The sequence below is a fragment of the Equus quagga genome, chromosome 11 (genome assembly GCF_021613505.1).
Source record: "Equus quagga isolate Etosha38 chromosome 11, UCLA_HA_Equagga_1.0, whole genome shotgun sequence".
NCBI lineage: Eukaryota > Metazoa > Chordata > Mammalia > Perissodactyla > Equidae > Equus > Equus quagga.
Window position 1 is genome coordinate 110478711 of NC_060277.1, and position 17922 is coordinate 110496632.

Consider the following 17922-nt stretch of genomic DNA (forward strand, 5'->3'; position numbering starts at 1 on the left):
TTTGTTTAAAATGAGCAAAAATAATTTTAAAAACCTTCCTAGAAAGAAAACTCCAGGCCCTATGGTTTCACTGGTGAATTATAACAAATATTTAAGGGGAAAAAATACCAATATTACATAAACTCTTTCAGAAAACTGAAAGAAACCTCTCCAAACTTGTTTTATGAGATGTGTGTAACCCTGAAAATGACATTAGGAGAAAGGAAAATTATAGGCCACTTTTCCCCATGAAAATAGATGCAAAATTCTCAAAGCATTAACAAATCAAATGCAGCAATATATGAACAGTACAATATACCATAACCAAGTGTGGTTATCCCAGATATGCAAGGATTGTTTAACACTGAAAATTTATCAATGTAATTCACTATGCTAACAGGCTTCAAATATTCTTCCCCCTTCAAGCCTTTATCTTTCTAAATGGAAATATCTGAAACTGTCCTCATATGGTGTCTTCCAACCCCATGATTTCATACACTCTTCAAACACTCCATGGTATCTTGTGGAACAGCAATTAAAAACTCATACAACATTCCTAGTGTACCTGTACATCATAATTTTTTACTGGGTCAGGAAAAGCCTTATGTTAGGTTTCCTAATGACCCAATGTGACTGAGGAGCAACTACATTTAGCAATAGAAGTCTAGAAGTCTTCGGTAGCTGGGACAGGAAACCTCAGATACTGATCCTGACTTACCTTCAACATAAAATCTTGAATGAACCCTCCATGGATCTGCATAAAACATGTCCATGGCAAGGGCTCTGACTCTTGAGCGTAGGAGCACTTGTAAGTTTTTACATTTAACAACTGAAGCAATGTAAGTAACACATAGAGATAATGGGCTTAAAGGGATGCTGGAGAGCTTTAGAAAACGCTACCACCACACAAAAACGTATCACCTTCATTACTGAGCTTTTACACTGCAAGGAGCTGCTTATTGAAGGACTGTTTTCATCTTGATAAAGACCTTAAATACCGTAACAAAACACAGCATGTGAGAAAAAACCCAAACTGTCAAATACAGTCAGATTCTTTTGCTCTCCCTCCACTTCACTTTTTTGGGCCGGTGCTTAATAATAAACAAAAGCTTTAAAATAAACATCTTCTCCATTAACCCAAGATTGAAAATTCTTAATTTAAATAACTCTATTTAATCAGAAAAGAGGTTAAACATATATTTTAAATCTATATGGTATTCTCACTTTAGGCAATTTATTCTACAACAGTAATCCAAAATATGGGAAAATCCACCAAAGATTCATTATATCATTGTTTACAGTACTTGAAAACTGTATAGAATGCAAACGTCCAATAAGAGACTGCTTTGATTAAACAGCATTTACAAAGTTCCACCTACTGTTTTTTGTGTGTATTGAAGATGGATATTAAACAGAACGTATTTAACCACATAAACATGCACACTGAAGATGAGGTGCGAACACAGAACTAGCAGCAGCTGTGTTGAGAGACAGACTTTGAGTATCTCCTTTTTCACCTATTAAAGGGTGGAATAATGTCGCTGTCCTTTCTTGCCAATGTCATCAAGATTTTGGCCACTCTTGAACTGCTTTAGAACGGGTGGCTATGACCTGGAGATCCAGAAGTCAACCCTCCAACTATACTAAAATTCAAGTTTAAGAGTAATCCTTTCACAAACGTGCACAAAGCTCAACTGGTCATCACACGATTGAAGTGATCTTCAATTTTAAAAGCAATGGCTTCACGGGCAGTTGTACAATGCTTTTGGTTTAATTTAGCACAAACTAAATTCTTTTATGACTAAGGCAAAAAGACCTCCCCAAAATAGGTTTTCATTCTCTAATTATGTGTAAAGAGAAAGATAAATTCAGATAAAACATTCCTGTATCTTCTCTCACGTGGGAAACTCCCCTTTCCCAATCAACGTCCTGAACTGGAGATGACTCCCCCGCCAAAGACTATTTGTTTCAATTAAGGGTCTACTTATTCAGTCTTTACCTGCGGCCCAGGACGCTGCTTATGTACTTTGTTAAGTGAAATTACATTTACCTATTCTTCAAAGCCAAATAAAATGATCCTGTTTGTTACTAGCCTTCCTGATGAATCTAACAGGGCATGTGAAAAGTTCAAGGAACACGAGCTTTGGAGTCAAAAGGGCATGGTTTTAAATGCAAGCATTCCTTTCTATCAGCATATGGCTGTGGGCAAGTTATATAGTCTCTCTGAGACCAGTTTTCCCATCTGTAAAATGAGAGTATCACCCACCCCATAGAGTTAAAAAGATAAACACATTAAAGCATTAAGCAGTGTATCCAGGACATTAAGGAGGATCACTACCTCCCTTTGCTCATCTCTGTGGTGTCTCTGTCTAGGTGATCCCAAAGTATTTAAAAAATATTGTGAAATGATTTGTAAGAACACAAAAAATCCTTACAACATGTTAATAAAAACAGGATACAAAATCAGATATCAGTATAATTCTAACAAGTAAAAAACTATGTATCTTATGACTATGAAAAAGACTAAAAGGAAATAATTTCTTCTCCTTTTACTACAATGCAATATGAATGAAGATGCACAGGAAGCAGGACTATAGATTGAGCTCTTAAAAACATCATTTACATGTTTTAAACTTTAAGCTGCATAATTTTTTTAAATTAATAAATGTTAGCTTTTCTTGTCCTTTATCTGATATACGTCTGTGGCCCCATTCCTAAGGAGCCCCCATTTAATTTGCCCCTATGGGCCTCCCCCTACCCCTGTTCTAGCCAGAATTCCTGCCCCATTGTCACTAATGGCAGTTCTTTCAGCATGTATCACTTTAAAACAAAAGAATTAACCCAATCGCATGATCTAAATGGTTGCCAGCAGAGCCCTAGTCCAAAAGAGATACTGCCATAGAATAGTGCCAATGAAATGCTCTCAAAAAGTTTCTCAGTCTTTCAGTTTAAGGAAAAAAAATCAACTTTGTGGTATCGTTCTAGTCTTCTATCCTTCAAGCAAATAAAAGGGAAATGAGAGGGGCAATATGCAACACAAAGATACAAAGAATTCTTCCATAGTTCAAAGCTGCCCCCAACCCAAAATAGCTATTTTGGAACAAGTCACTGAAAAGTTTGGATGCTTAAAACAATTTATCAGCACAACTAACAAACACCCCTACATCCAAATTATTCAATAGCTTACTATAAAGTCTCATGAAACACCAGTGGTCCCTGGTGAGGCTGCAGACACAGTTGGCAGCATTGTCTTTTTTTTTTTAGATGCTCTTTGCCTCATATGGAGGAGGAGCTCTAGAAATAGTGCCTTAATCACTGTCTACTTTGCGCAAACCAAGATCGCTAGGATCTGTCATCTTTTGGAACTCATTTGGTTGTTCACACCCACAAATACAATTAACAATTATGTCGGTAAGCAGCATCAAATAGTACAGCTTTGCATGAATATTATATATACACCACACATAAAACAAGATATTCTGGCTTAGCTTGGTTCTCCTTAAAAGGCCCAGGAACAAGAGGCAGCCCCTTTAGGGCCAGAAGGTTAGGACAAGAGGTCAGAGAGACATGACAGACATGACAGCTAAGCTGCCGCACCAAACATGATCCCTTCTGTCAAGCCAGCCTCTTATTGCTCCCATTTTTATGCTGATGACTACCACTGTCAATTTCTCTGCCCTCTAACCGTGAAACCTCCTCTATAAACTCAGCTTTTAAAATAATTTTATTCAACAGAGTGCATCTTGAGACTGTTACCAAATCCCAAACAACAGCAAAATAAATTTTTGTTTTGTGAGAAATGAACACTAACAAAATACTACATCTTAAACACACAAGGACAACCTTGAGACACACACAGAAGAGAGCATAACAGGTACTTCTCCTTACCTGGGCAATGGCTGCTTCATTATCAGCCAATCCCAGTAAAAAGATCCTCACTTTGTCTATCTTCACTGGGACCGTCCTCCCTCTCCACTCCACTTCACTCATGGTAGCTGCCTGTTTGGCTCGAGTCTGAGTGATCAATGCCTGGAAAGCAGTTTTAAAAAGTTAAGGCTTTGGGGCTGGCCTGGTGGCATTGTGGTTAGGTTTGTGCGCTTTGCTTCAGTGGCCCGGGGCTTGTGGGTTTGGATCCCAGGCAGGGACCTCACACCGTTCGTCAAGCCACGCTGTGGCAGCATGCCACATAAAATAGAGAAAGATGGGCACGGATGTTAGCTCAGCGACAATCTTCCTCAAACAAAAAGAGGAAGACTGGCAATGGATGTTAGCTCAGGGCCAATCTTCTTCACACACACAAAGAAAAGTTAAAGCTTTGTGGGGACTGAGGTGAAAACAAGTGAAAACTATTACTTGTCTTTCTATATCCAACATATTATACTTTATAAAGTAGAGCATATACAAACATATTTAAATTCCTCCTTGGTATCATATATCTTAGCTTGTGGAAACTCAAATATTAAAAGAACATAATAGAAGATTAAAAAGAACACCACCAAGTTTTGGTAAGGCTGTAAGGAGAAATGCATATCTGTATACACCACAGGCAGAAATGTAAATCACTAGAAACTTAAAGATATTTATCAATATGTATCAAAAGCTTTCAAACATTCAATTTCACTTTCAGGAATTTATCCTAAAGAAATAACTAAGAATGTGTACAAAAACTGGGGACATAGGTATTCACGGTAATACTATTTCCCACTTAATCAACAATAGTCAAGTGGTCAAATAAAGCAGACTTCAACGGAGTACCATGCAGCCATCAAAAGATGATGGCGTGGAAATGTATTTACTGAAGTGGAAAAAACGCATGTGACATTATATTTACAAAGCATGTTCCCAAACAGTGCATACTGAGATCTCATTTTTAAAATACATGCCTTTTTTTTTTAACACATACAAAAGCCTGCAAGATGTTCATCACATTATTAACAGTGGTTAATTTTGGGTGGTAACCCACATGATTTTATTTTTATCCCCCATCTTTTGTATTTCCTACTTTTCCTATGAGCCTGCATTGCTTGGAAAATAAATGTAAGGAGGTAAAAAAGGTGAATACTTAAAAATATTAAATGAGGGGCCGGCCCCATGGCCGAGTGGTTAAGTTCATGTACTCTGCTTTGGTGGCCCAGGGTTTCACCAGTTCGAATCCTGGGCGCGGACACGGCACCGCTAACCAAGCCATGCTGCGGTGGCATCCCACATGCCACAACTAGAAGGACCTACAACTAAAAATACACAACTATGTACCGGGGGGCTTTGGGGAGAAAAAGGAAAAATAAAAAATCTTAAAAAAAAAAAAAACGAAAAAAGTGTTTTGTTAAAAATACAGATATAGCTATAAATGCGTGCATGTTAATAGCAATTATATTGGGTGATGAGATTATGGATTTCTTCTTTTTCTGGACTTTTTCAAGCCAGACTTTTCACAAAAATGTACATACTAGATTACCTCCAATTTTTCGGCCAGGAGACCCTCAGTGCCCCCAGACCTCAATCTCATCTGCATTAGTTCATTGATAGCTGACTGGTCCCCTGAAAGAGAGAGAGAAAGAGTGGAAGATCCTCGAGGGTCTGGGGTATTCTCTCAAAAACCACTGGATTCAACTGGGAGCTCTTCCCCCTGACAAGCATGTTTCGGTGAATCCCAAGTCCTTGTACGAAGCTCTTGGGGAGCACAGAAGATGGCAGGATGGAAACGGAAGCCAAGGAACTGGCTTGTGATTTCGAGCAGGGCTGACTTCGACAATTCTACTTTGTTCATCAACCAAAACCCATGCCAAGGATGGACGCTAGGGAAAGGGAAGAGAGCTAAATGAATTCTCTAGGCTCTCTGAGATGAACTAGCACCAAGCCACTCGTCAATGCTCTACTCAGTCCCTGCTCACCAATGTTATATGCACAGTAGCGGATGTTGGGCGAGATCTCCTCCACACGCTGGTTGTACAGCACAGCCTGCTCTTCTGTGAAAGCGCTGGCTAGCTTCTCGTAGATAGTTCTGTGAGGAAAAGAAACATCAGGTTTCACAGCAGCCTTATTTTCAGAAAATAAATTCATAAGGAGCACAGTGGCTAAAAACAAAACCCAGCACTTTGAGGTGCTTCTACCAATTACCAGAACTGTCATGTTCTAAGGATGAAAGAGAATAATAATATTTCCAAAGTGGAAAAGAAAAAAAAGAAATTGTACCAACTTTCACAGAAACAATCATGAGCTGATTTTCAACTCGAATTTCACTATCTACAATCAAAAGCAGCCACAGCCTTTGGATCGAAGGACTCACTTGCATTTGTTAAAAGCCTCAATGGCAGCTTTCCATTCTTGATGTTCAAATCGCAGCATTCCTGAGAGGTACGCCGTGTAAGCCTGGGAGGGGAAGGAAAAAGGAACGGCTTCAACAGCCAAGAACCACTGCTACGGCTCAATCTCCTCTATTTGCTACTTTGATATCAAGAACATAGAGATACTCACGTTGATTTTTTTTTTTTAAAGGAAGATTAGCCCTGAGTTAATATCTGCTGCCAATCCTCCTCTTTTTGCTGAGGAAGACTGGCGCTGAGCTAACATCCGTGCCCATCTTCCTCTACTTTATACGTGGGATGCCTACCACAGCATGGCTTGCCAAGCAGTGCCATGTCCACGCTCGGGATCTGAAGTGGCGAACCCCACGCCACCGAAGTGGAACGTGCAAACCTAACCGCTGGCCCTTCACGTTGACTTTTAAAGTGAAAAACTGGGCTGACCCCGTGGCCGAGTGGTTAAGTTCTTGGGCTCTGCTTCGGCAGCCCAGGATTTCGCTGGTTCGGATCCTGGGCGCGGACATGACACCACTCATCAGGCCACACTGAAGCGGCATCCCACATGCCACAACTAGAAGGACCCACAACTAAAATATACAACTATGTACTGGGGGGATTTGGGAAGAAAAAGCAGGGGAAAAAAAAAAGAAGACTGGCAACAGTTGTTAGCTCAGGTGTCAATCTTTAAAATAAATAAATAACTAAAGTGAAAAACTGATTCCACTAACAAAATGTGACACATAGGTAATTTGCTATGATTTATTTACTTCCTAGGAGAGAACTTCAAAATAAAGGAAATTTGTTTCCTTCATTTGACTTAACAACCAGCTCCTGGGCTATAACATCAGGACCAAAGTTGAATATAAACTTGGAATATTTATCTCCTTTAAAAAAATTCATTTCAAAAAGAATTCTTATTTTGTGAACATTTCCAGATATAAGATGCAAGCTTTCCATCTCCGTATCAAGAGAAGCATGACCACTTACAGGTGGAAGTTAACATATAGACAAGGAGAACTGATCGGTGGTTACCAGGGAAAAGGGGGGGTGGTGGGAGGGCACAAAGGGTGAAGTGGTGTACCCACAACATGACTAACAATAATGTACAACTGAAATCTCACAAGGTTGTAATCTATCATAATCTTAATTAAAAAAAAAAAAGAAGCATGAGCTTTCTTTAAAAGTTAGAGTTAATTATTAAAAACCAAGAGCTCAAAAACAAAAACAAGAGATGCCAACTTCACCCTGAAAAATCAAGATCAGGTTTTTCCCTCTTCTCACTACCAATTTATAAGAAACTCTATTCTGTTTAATTGTATCTTTTTTGAAAGTACATCTTTAATCTCCACAGCAAAGCAGAGCTGATGTTAAGACATTAACCTGAGCCTCTAACTTGGTCTTGGCATCCACGCGATTGCTCTCACACAAGCGTTCCAATTCCTCTGCATGCTTTACAGCTTTGCGTAGGCGAGACAATAAGTGGAACCGTTTTCGGGGTTCAGTGTTGGCTTCCTGTTTGAGCTGCATGGCATAGCTCCAGGCTCGTTCAGCATCCATCAGAACCAGAAGCAAGTATCTAAACCAGAGAGAGAAGAAGGGGCAAACTGAACAATAAGGTCAGGGGCATCAGGTGCAGACACTCTGGGCCGCAATCTTCAGCCTTTCACCTTTCCCTCCACTCTCGCTGGCTTTCCTCCTCTGAACTACTCTTCTCACCATATCAACCATGATTCCCAAATCAGCACCTCTGATCCTGACTCAGGCTCCACCACAGGTTTCTAATCACCTACCAGCTATATCTCATTGGCAAGTTTGCTACGCCCTCAAACGTGGCAAATCTAGACCTATCCCTCCCAAATTTTAGCAAACAGAGACAGTCCAGGCACACAATGTCATTCATCTTTGAATCAACACCTCCTTCACCCCAACCCAGTTAGAAACTAAGTCCTTAAGAGGTAATATATTGAAGTGGTTAAGAAGAAGGCTCTAGAGTTTGGGTTGGAATCTCAGTGCCATCACTCACTAGCTGTGTGACTTTGGGCAAAGCACTAACCTTTCTGTGCCTCACTCTCCTAAGTGGTAATACATGTAAATCCATCAAACCCAAGCCTAGCACTTACTAAGTACTAAATAAGTTAGCCACTTTATTATTATTCTGGTGAATCTTTCTTTAAACTACTGCCTTGATTAATCTTCCTTAAAGGTCAGCTTAATCTTGTCTCTCCAAAATAAAGGCTCTTGCTATCATAAGAGACTCTTCCTATACTCGATCTCATCAGATTTAATCAATACATCCTGCTACATCTCATCATGGTCTCTGTGCTTGAGTTTTCTGACTGTGTTTCCATACACCAAGCTCCCAACCTCTTCGCTGCCTGAGCAGCCGGGAACAACCATCCAGAGCGTTTTAACTCCTAGAGTAGATTCACAGACACCACGGCATGCTGTTGCCGCTGATGGAGAATGCTCTTTCTTCTCACAAATCCTCCCAGGTCCAGCCTCCTCCACGTAGGCTTCCTGTCTTCCCTATTAGGAACCCCTAAGCTGACTTCTCCGTTCTAAGACTTCAGAATTCTTAAGAGTGAACGATACACAATATGGCAGTTTCACTATATTGTAGTATTCCGTTTTGTACTTGACCGACATCTCTCAATAAGATCACAGTCAACGAGGCTCAAGAACTATGCCTCCCCAACTCTCCTATATCCAATATGGTACCCAGCTAAGTCCTGGCCACATACTGGACCAGGGGACAGCAAACATCTTTTGTAAAGGGCCCAGTAGTAAATATTTTAGGTTTTGTGGGCCATATGGTCTGTCACAACTACTCTGCTATTGTAGCACAAAAGCAGCTGTAAACAATACCTAAATGAACAGTATTCCAATAAAACTTTATTTACAAAAACAGGTGGCAGGAAGACCAATTTGGTCCACAGGCCAAAGTTTGAGGAACTGACTTAAAGACGTTCAATACACGTCGCTAGAGAGATTAGTCCTTCAGCACGTCTTAAGCGTGGGTCACTCATCACGGAAACACAGAACTCTTCTGTAATAATTTACACTCAGCGGGATCTCACTTAGGATATACCGATTTAAGTAGGCACTTAGACACTGAAATTTGCGTTCTAGAAAGCTTACCTAATAAGTGATTAGATTCTAATTGCTAACTTTAACATTTACCATTCCACCACGGTTCTCGAACAAGTTATTGAGCCTCTTGGAGCCTCAGTTTCCTCAGGCTATAATACAACAATAGTAAAAACGCCCATTCCACAGAGCTGCTCAAAGAAATCACTTGAGATAATTAAGAGTCTGGCACATTGTAATTGTTCAATAAATGTATTAGCAAGAAGTTTTTAGTACCTAACACTAGGCAGTCAATACCTGTTATCGGTCAGAAGATCTTCAGTGACTTTTTTCCCTGTGAATTTGTGTCTGTTCCCCATCTTGAAGTTGAGCGTTTTCCGGAGACGTCTTTGTCTACGGGAACAGTAGCCCCTGTAAGAAACCACAAAGGAAAATCATTCAGCCAAGCTGATAGCACTTTCAACAGCAAATTCTATACAAGGCAAGGCCAAAGGTTTGAGGTGTTCTACTTATGTCACTACAGATACCACACATCATTTGCAAACATTTACTGAACTAAAACATGCAGGGCAGGATGACTGGTATCACAGAGAACAGAGAGAGAGAGAGGAGCAGCTCTCATTCGCAAAGATACCACACTCTGGTTAGGGAGGGTCAGGCAGATAAAATGGCAAACAAGGCAAATGCTGAACTGAATGTAAAGGACGCGAGCAACCATTCTCTTCCTGTTAACACTGTTGCTGGAGAGGACTGTATGGGGGGCTCTGAAAGGACGAGTAGGATTCTGATGGATTAAAGGAGGATGGGCATCCTGAGGGAGCCGATGATGACACAGAGAAAGGAACTGCAAGCATGTTTCAAGAAAAGTGAGGAGGCTAATTAGGATATCACCACAACGCACTATACAGACCACCTCTGATGCCAAGCCTCCCTCCTCTGTGCTCTCATAGCTCCTTATTCTTACTTCCACTACACTATAGAGCATTGTAATTACGTTCTTACATGTCTGTCTCTAATACAAACTCTCTTAGTGAAAAGATGATTTTATTTTCAAATTTCCCCCATGCCTTAGCACAGTGAGTAACACACAGATGTTCAATAAATGTATTTTGACTAAATTACTGTAAAATACATATAAAATTTACCAACCCTTAATCAAATAATATAACAAATAATTTACAATACAAAATGACATTTAAGTGATACTTCAGCATCTCAGTCTTTTTTTTTTTTTTTCTTTTGAGGAAGATCAGCCCTGAGCTAACATCTGCTGCCAATCCTCTTTTTGCTGAGGAAGACTGGCCCTGAGCTAACATCCGTGCCCATCTTCTCCTACTTTATATGTGGGACGCCTGCCACAGCATGGCTTGCCAAGGGGTGCCATGTCTGCACCCAGGATTCGAACCGGCAAACCCAGGGCCACCAAAGCGGAACATGCACACTTAACTGCTGTGCCACTGGGCTGGCCCAGCATCTCCGTCTTAAAGCTGCCAGGACAGAGGTTATTAAAAAGAAGAAATAACAGTCTGGTTGAATCTATGAACTAGATATTTTCCCTCAATTTGTAATTTCTGCTTTAATTATCACTTACTCTTTTACATAAAAATCAAACGGAACACTCATACATTATGGGTAGAAATATAAATTGGTAAAGATTTTCTGGCAATATCAATACATTTATCAAGATCCTTAAAAAATTTTCATACTCGGGGCTGGCCCCGTGGCTGAGTGGTTAAGTTCATGCGCTCTGCTGCAGGCGGCCCAGTGTTTCTTTGGTTCGAATCCTGGGCGCGGACATGGCACTGCTCATCAAACCATGCTGAGGCAGCGTCCCACATGCCACAACTAGAAGGACTCACAAGTAAAATATACAACTATGTACCGGGGGGCTTTGGGGAGAAAAGGAAAAAAATAAAATCTTAAAAAAAAAAAAAAAGGAGGGGGAGGACAATCTCCCTAACTATTAAAAAAAAAAAAAAGTTTATACTCCCTGAACCATCTCCTTTTATACTACTCTATACTAAAGAAACAATCAGAAATACAAAGAGGTATGAACAAAGATTCATAGCAACAAAATTTTTAAACCTATAAAACCAGCTATCATATAAATAACCAACTTGGGGAAATAGGTAAATAAGTTATGGTATGCCTATACATTGGGTTATAATGCAACTAATAAAAATCATATGTATAGAACATTTTTATAGGCATGGAGAAATACATACCACATAATGTTCAGCAAAAAAGCAGGATACAAAGTTGCATATACAATATAAACAAACTTATGAAAAAGTACATAGAGGGGGCTGGCCTTCTGGTGTAGGGGTTAAGTTCGTGTGCTACACTTTGGTGGCCCAGGGTTTACAGGTTTGGATCCCAGGTGCAGACCTAGCATCGCTCATCAAACCATGTTGTGGTGGCATCCCCCATGAAATAGAGGAAGACTGGCACAGATGTTAGCTCAGGACCAATCTTCCTCAGCAGAAAGGAAAAAAAAAAAACCCATAAAAAGGACTGAAGGCTACACAAAGCCAATTTTCATTTTATGTATATTTTACCACCCAAAAATCCAATTAAAAATGCAACACTGAATAAAATTATTAACTAGAAAAAAAGAACCAAAAATTGGAATCAACCAATATCCATTCAGTTGGGGTAGAGATAAGCAGATTGCGGTTCATCCCTATAATGGACTACTACTGAGCAATACGTGCAGTGAAAGAAACTAGACACAAAAGGCTACATACAGTATGATTTCACTTATATGATATTCCAAAAAAGGCAAAACTATGAAGTCAGAAATCAGAACAGTGATAGCCAGGAGCTGGGGGTGGGAAGAAGGGATTGACTACAGGGGACTTTTCTGAGATGATGGAAACGTTCTCTATCTCGATTTTATAGTGGTTACCTAACTATATACATCTGTCGAAACTCAAACTGTGTACCTAAAGAGGGTGAATTTTACTGTATATAAATAATACTCCAACAAACCTGACTTTAAGAAAGATGGGAACATGTGAAAGGACATAGTAGCCAACTTGAAGGGGCTTACTGGCCAAATCTTGGTCAATCAGAGCATCAAAATAAAAAATGATAGTATCAGATTACAACTCGCAGAATAAAATGGGAAACTATGAGTGCATACAGATACAAATAAACGAATACATTGAAAATCTGATGAAGAATGAGATACTTCCATAGTTTCAAAGTATTTCCTCAGAAAATAATTAGTAATTTACAAAGGAAAAAGGAGTAACTGCCCAGTGGGGAAGCCTGGCTAAGGCCACCTTAATCAAGTGACCAAACAGAATACCAATAATGGAACACAGTGAAATTGTGTGCCGCTAGATGGGCGCAATGAGATGAATACAGTATCACTTCTGTGATACTCCTGAAAAAGCTGTACCTGAATCTCATCATGAGGAGACATTAAATAAACTCAAAGTGAGTGACAGTCTATAAAATAACTGGTCTGGTGGCGCAGCAGTTAAGTGCACACATTCTGCTTCGGCGGCCTGGGGTTCGCCGGTTCGGATCCCGGGGGCAGACATGGCACAGCTTGGCACGCCATGCTGTGGCAGGCATCCCACATATAAAGCAGAGGAAGATGGGCATGATGTTAGCTCAGGGCCAGTCTTCCTCAGCAAAAAGAGGAGGATTGGCAGCAGATATTAACTCAGGGCTAATCTTCCTCAAAAAATAAATAAATAAATAACTGGTCTGTAATCTTCAAAAGAATGAAGACCTTGAAAAATCAAAGACAGACTGAAGAACTGTGCTAGAGTGAAAATTAAGACGATGTGACAACTACAGGCAATGATTCCGAACTGGATGCTTTTGCTATAAAGGAAATTACTGGGACAATTAGGGAGTCTTGAATGGGGCCTGAGGATTAGATAACAATTTATCATTAATTTCCTGCTTTTGATTGTTGCAGTTATGTAGAATGGCCCTGTTTATGGAAAATACACATTATTCAGTAAAGTATCTACTCTCAGTGGTTCAGGAAAAAAACGCTATTAGTAGGAGCTGGCCCCGTGGCCCAGTGGTTGAGTTCGCGCGCTCCGCTGCAGGCGGCCCAGTGTTTCGTTAGTTCGAATCCTGGGCGCGGACATGGCACTGCTCATCAGACCACGCTGAGGCAGCGTCCCACATGCCACAACTAGAAGAACCCACAACGAAGAATACACAACTATGTACCGGGGGGCTTTGGGGAGAAAAATGAAAAAATAAAAAAAATCTTTAAAAAAAAAAAATGCTATTAGTAGTGTACTTGCAATTCTTCTGCAAGTCTGAGATTGTTTCAAGTAAAAAAAAATGAGATATTTTAAAGAAAATCAGGGAGAACTAAATAAAGACAACATTTTTATATTGTTTACATCATTACAGAAGACATTACTAAGGAATTATTGCTAATTTGATTAGGTGGGATAATAGTATCTTGGTTATGTTTTTTTAAAGCCTTATTTGATGGAGATACAAACTGAAAGGGTATATCTAGATTTGCTCTAAAATAATCCAGCAAAAAAACACAACACAGACCATACTGAATGCTGGCAAGGACGTGGAGCAGAGTTCTCAAATACTGTTGGGAGCAGTGCAAACTGGCCTAATAACTTCGGAAAGCTGTTTGGCAATATATTACTAATGCTGAACATAAGCATATCCTACAGTATTCTACTCCCAGGTATATATCCAACAGAAAGAAATACTTCCCTCCGCCAACACATGTATAAGAATGTTTACAGCAGCACAAATTTATAATAGCCCAAACAGGAAACTGGCCAAATGCCCAGCAACAGTACAGTGGAAAATAAATTGTGGTATGTTCACAGAAGAGAATACCATATAGTAATGAGAATAAAAAAAACTACAATTGGGCCAGCCCGGTGGCGCAGCGGTTAAGTGCGCATGTTCTGCTTCGGTGGCCCGGAGTTCACCAGTTCGGATCCCTGGTGTGGATGTGGCACCACTTGGCACGCCATGCTGGGGCAGGCATCCCACATGTAAAGTAGAGGAAGATGGGCATGGATGTTGGCTCAGGGCCAGTCTTCCTCAGCAAAAAGAGCAGGATTGGCAGCGGATGTTAGCTCAGGACTAGGAGTAATCTTCCTCAAAAAACAAAAACAAAAAACTACAACTACACACAACAATATGCAGGAATTTCAAATGTAATGTTGAAAGAAAGAAGGCTCTCATGAAAGAGTGCACACTATGTGATGTCATACAGATACATTTCAGAAATCAGCAGGCCTAATTTAAGCTGTTAGATGTCATGACTGTGGCCACCCTTGGGGAGGAAGGGTTTGTGATTAGAAGGAGCAAAAGCGGGACTTCCAGGAGGCTGGTAATGTTCTGTCTCTTAATCTGGGTGCTAGTTACAGGGTGTGAAAAATTCATCACTTTCTGTACACTTCTCTACATATAAATTATACTTCAATACAATGGTAAGAAATCCTTCAATGAAATTTTTTTAAAGGAAATGTTTAAATAAAAAGGAGAGGGAACTGATGAAACAAAAAGGGCAGAAAGTTGGTCACTGTAATAATTGAGTGATGGGTTCATTGCACCATCATCTCTACATTTGTTTTAAAAATTTCCTTATTAAAAAAAAAAAATCAAGTCAGAATAGTCCCTTGTTTAAAACTCTCTTGTGGCTTCCCATCTTGCCTAGATTAACACCGGGATGAGTTACCCTGGGTTATAGGGCCCTACAAAATGCGGCCCTGCCTCCTTCTCCCACCTCTTCTCGTCCCACTGCCTACCTTGCTCACTCTGCCCCAGTGCTGTTGACCCTTCACCACACGGCTGACTCCTTAGAATCTGAGATGTAGAGCGTTTTAGTAGTACTTCTAAAAATCAGCTAGTCAAAACCTATATCTAACGGTTGGATATTTTTGCTTTCAAAGTATGGAACTGTATTATACGTTAGAAATTTGTTTTGCAACTTGAAGGCTGTTATAAAAGTTTACCAATAAATTACAATGCTTTCACGGAAATTCCTGTTACATAATGTTTCAAACCAAGTTTGAAAATTCCACAATGATTTCCATACATCTTGCATATAATACTAACCTGTACCTCTGAAAATCTCCGTGCCGTAAACCATGCTGCTGCTGGGATTCCTTAATAATCTGAAGAACTAGAGCCAAGATTAAGGAAAAGCTCACAATGGCAAGAATCCAAATAAATGAAAACACGTCCTCATTAGTCTATATTTGTATCAAACCATAACACATTAAACCTTTCTGAAATACTCAGTACATTAGCGAAATCTCTTGTAACCATTTTCAAAAGCTATCCTGTCACAGGACAGGCCAAAATGTGTAGACAAGTTGACTGCCGGAACTGTTACTACTTTCACACTAAAAAAGGAGGGCATTATTAGCCATTGAGGACTACTGAAACTCAACAGCTTAAATAAAGCTGCTGGATTCTGAATGCTGACTATAACTGGGGTGGTTCCCACTGATTTACACCTGGACCCAGTATTTTACTCACTGAGACAGATCCAGGATATAAACTCAGGTACTGCTCCCTATTTGCATAACCACTTACATCTGCCAAATCTAACTTTCCTTAACAGCTCTGATGCTGCATGGCCTATGGTTAGCACATGCCAACCAGACGAGGCCACAGTTTGCATAAATATATTAAAGCTTTTCTTTTAAAAGAAGCAGCACTGACCAAACTCTTTTCATGAATCTTAAAATATTTGACTATGTGCCAAACTTTAGGAAGTCTAAGACCCTTTATCTACAATTTTAAAGTTTCCTCAATGCTTCCCTATGATGCATTTTAAAATACTGAACACTAAAAGGACTATTTCAACAACCAAAAAGGGACAAGAAGATAAACCACTTGTAGTAAAATTAAGGCATTCTAACAGTCATCTGGAAGTGTACTGCCAGTTCAAAAAGTAAAACTCCAAACCCCTGAAAACTTAACTACATTGATTCAAGCTAAATGTGTTATTTCAGAAATTCACCTAAATGTTCTCCATTTGTTATTGATTTCGAAAAGCCACAAACGAGTGTCATAAGCACTCAATTGTGATACACTCTGATGAAAACTAGAAACTGATTCCTCCAGCTCCTCTGAACGACTCAACAAGACAAAATGCCTACAGACCTATTAAGAAAGCTATACGTGATGTTAACAAGCCACGATGATTTACATTCAAAATGGCAACAAGCTGTTCCTTAGAGCAGTCAATCTTTGCCTCCACTTCCAGAGCATCAAACTGGAATTTTTATTACTCATCTCCGACGGCTGTCAGACAAAAATATTAAACCAAAACGTCAGGACTGCCGTTTCCTCTCCCCAGTTCAGTGGCTCCAGGTGCCAAGGCAGGAGCTCACCGGGGTGGCCGGAGTGTCATGCTGGTCACCAGCCCTCCAACTGGGCAACTGCGGGGAAACTGCAGAAATGTGCCCAATATCCCGGGGCCGCCTGAAATAAGACGACGTTTCCCAGACTGAAGGGCTAAGGAGACGAGAATGGCCGGTTGAAACACAGACCCTGGAACTCGGAACGCCAAAAAGTAAGGGCGAGAGAAACTGCAACCCTCGGCCTCTCCTGCCCAGGACGTGCCGGGACCCGCCGCCTCTCCCGCCCCTGGCCCGCCAGAACGACACGTAGTCATTGCGAGTTAGGCCCGATTACTCTAGGATACTCTCCAAACTCAGGCTATCCCCGAATTCTCTGTTTGCCTTCGATCCGGCTGAAGGCCGTTCGTTTTCCTTATTTTCCTCTCCTCCGGCACCGCGTCCACCACCGCTACCGGCGCTGCCCCCGCCGCCGCTGCCGCCGCCGCCGCCTCCGCCTCCAGGAACCTGTTTCTCAGCAGCCATCTTGCCCCTGCGCCGCAGAGCAGGACGGGATAGAGGAGGCGGGTCGACCGGCGCGGGAGAGAGCGGGACCGGCCAGGACGGGCTGACGGGATAGCGGCGGACTCCGCCGTCGACGGCCCTGTCCGCAGGCAGGAGCCACTTGTTGGAGCTCGTCTGTGCGTGGGCTTGGGTGCCCGGTGCCTAATCGTGGCGGGCGGGGCTGAGGGCTCGGGGACGCGGGGAGACCTTAGCTGTCGAGACGCTCTCAGGAGCAATCCCACCTCCGGTCCGCCAAGGGCCGGAGGACCCGGAGATGGACCCCACCTCCTGCATCCCTGCACCGGTGGTCAGGTTCACGTCCCGTGCAGTTGGCTAAGGACTTTGGATTTTGGGGTGTCTACCTCCCCCGGGACTTGGGCGATGGGATTCCCACCCTAGCGAACCAAGCACCCCCGCCTGTGAGGGAACCGCCTCTGCGCTTTCTTCTGGGCCGACCCTAAGGAAGCGATGGCCGAGGAACCGCTGACCGAGCCAACAGGCAGTCTCTCGATGTAGGGACGTTCTCAGACTACTGGGGACCTATGCCCTTCTCTGGACTTTGGAGCGAGCAGTCCGAGGAGGGAGAAGTGTTGAGACAAGGGAGACTATGAATCTTTGCTCTGCAATACGGCACTGCGGGTTCTGGAGTCTTGAGTCCTGCAGCTCCAATCTTGTCTCCGCCA

At 41.5% G+C, this 17922-nt stretch overlaps 1 protein-coding gene across 1 annotated transcript in view; it reads right to left on the reverse strand.

Moving 5' to 3' along the window:
- The window catches only part of SRP68 (signal recognition particle 68), a 33665-nt gene extending 16439 nt beyond the window's left edge, over positions 1-17226 (reverse strand). The window contains exons 1-8 of the mRNA XM_046675774.1: positions 17044-17226; positions 15444-15510; positions 9666-9779; positions 7662-7857; positions 6266-6348; positions 5871-5980; positions 5435-5517; positions 3868-4008 (exon numbers count right to left, since the gene is read on the reverse strand). Of these exons, the coding sequence (XP_046531730.1) occupies positions 3868-4008; positions 5435-5517; positions 5871-5980; positions 6266-6348; positions 7662-7857; positions 9666-9779; positions 15444-15510; positions 17044-17221 (972 nt within the window). The 5' untranslated portion in view covers positions 17222-17226. The remainder of the gene's footprint in view (positions 1-3867; positions 4009-5434; positions 5518-5870; positions 5981-6265; positions 6349-7661; positions 7858-9665; positions 9780-15443; positions 15511-17043) is intronic.
- Positions 17227-17922: the final 696 nt, after the last annotated feature.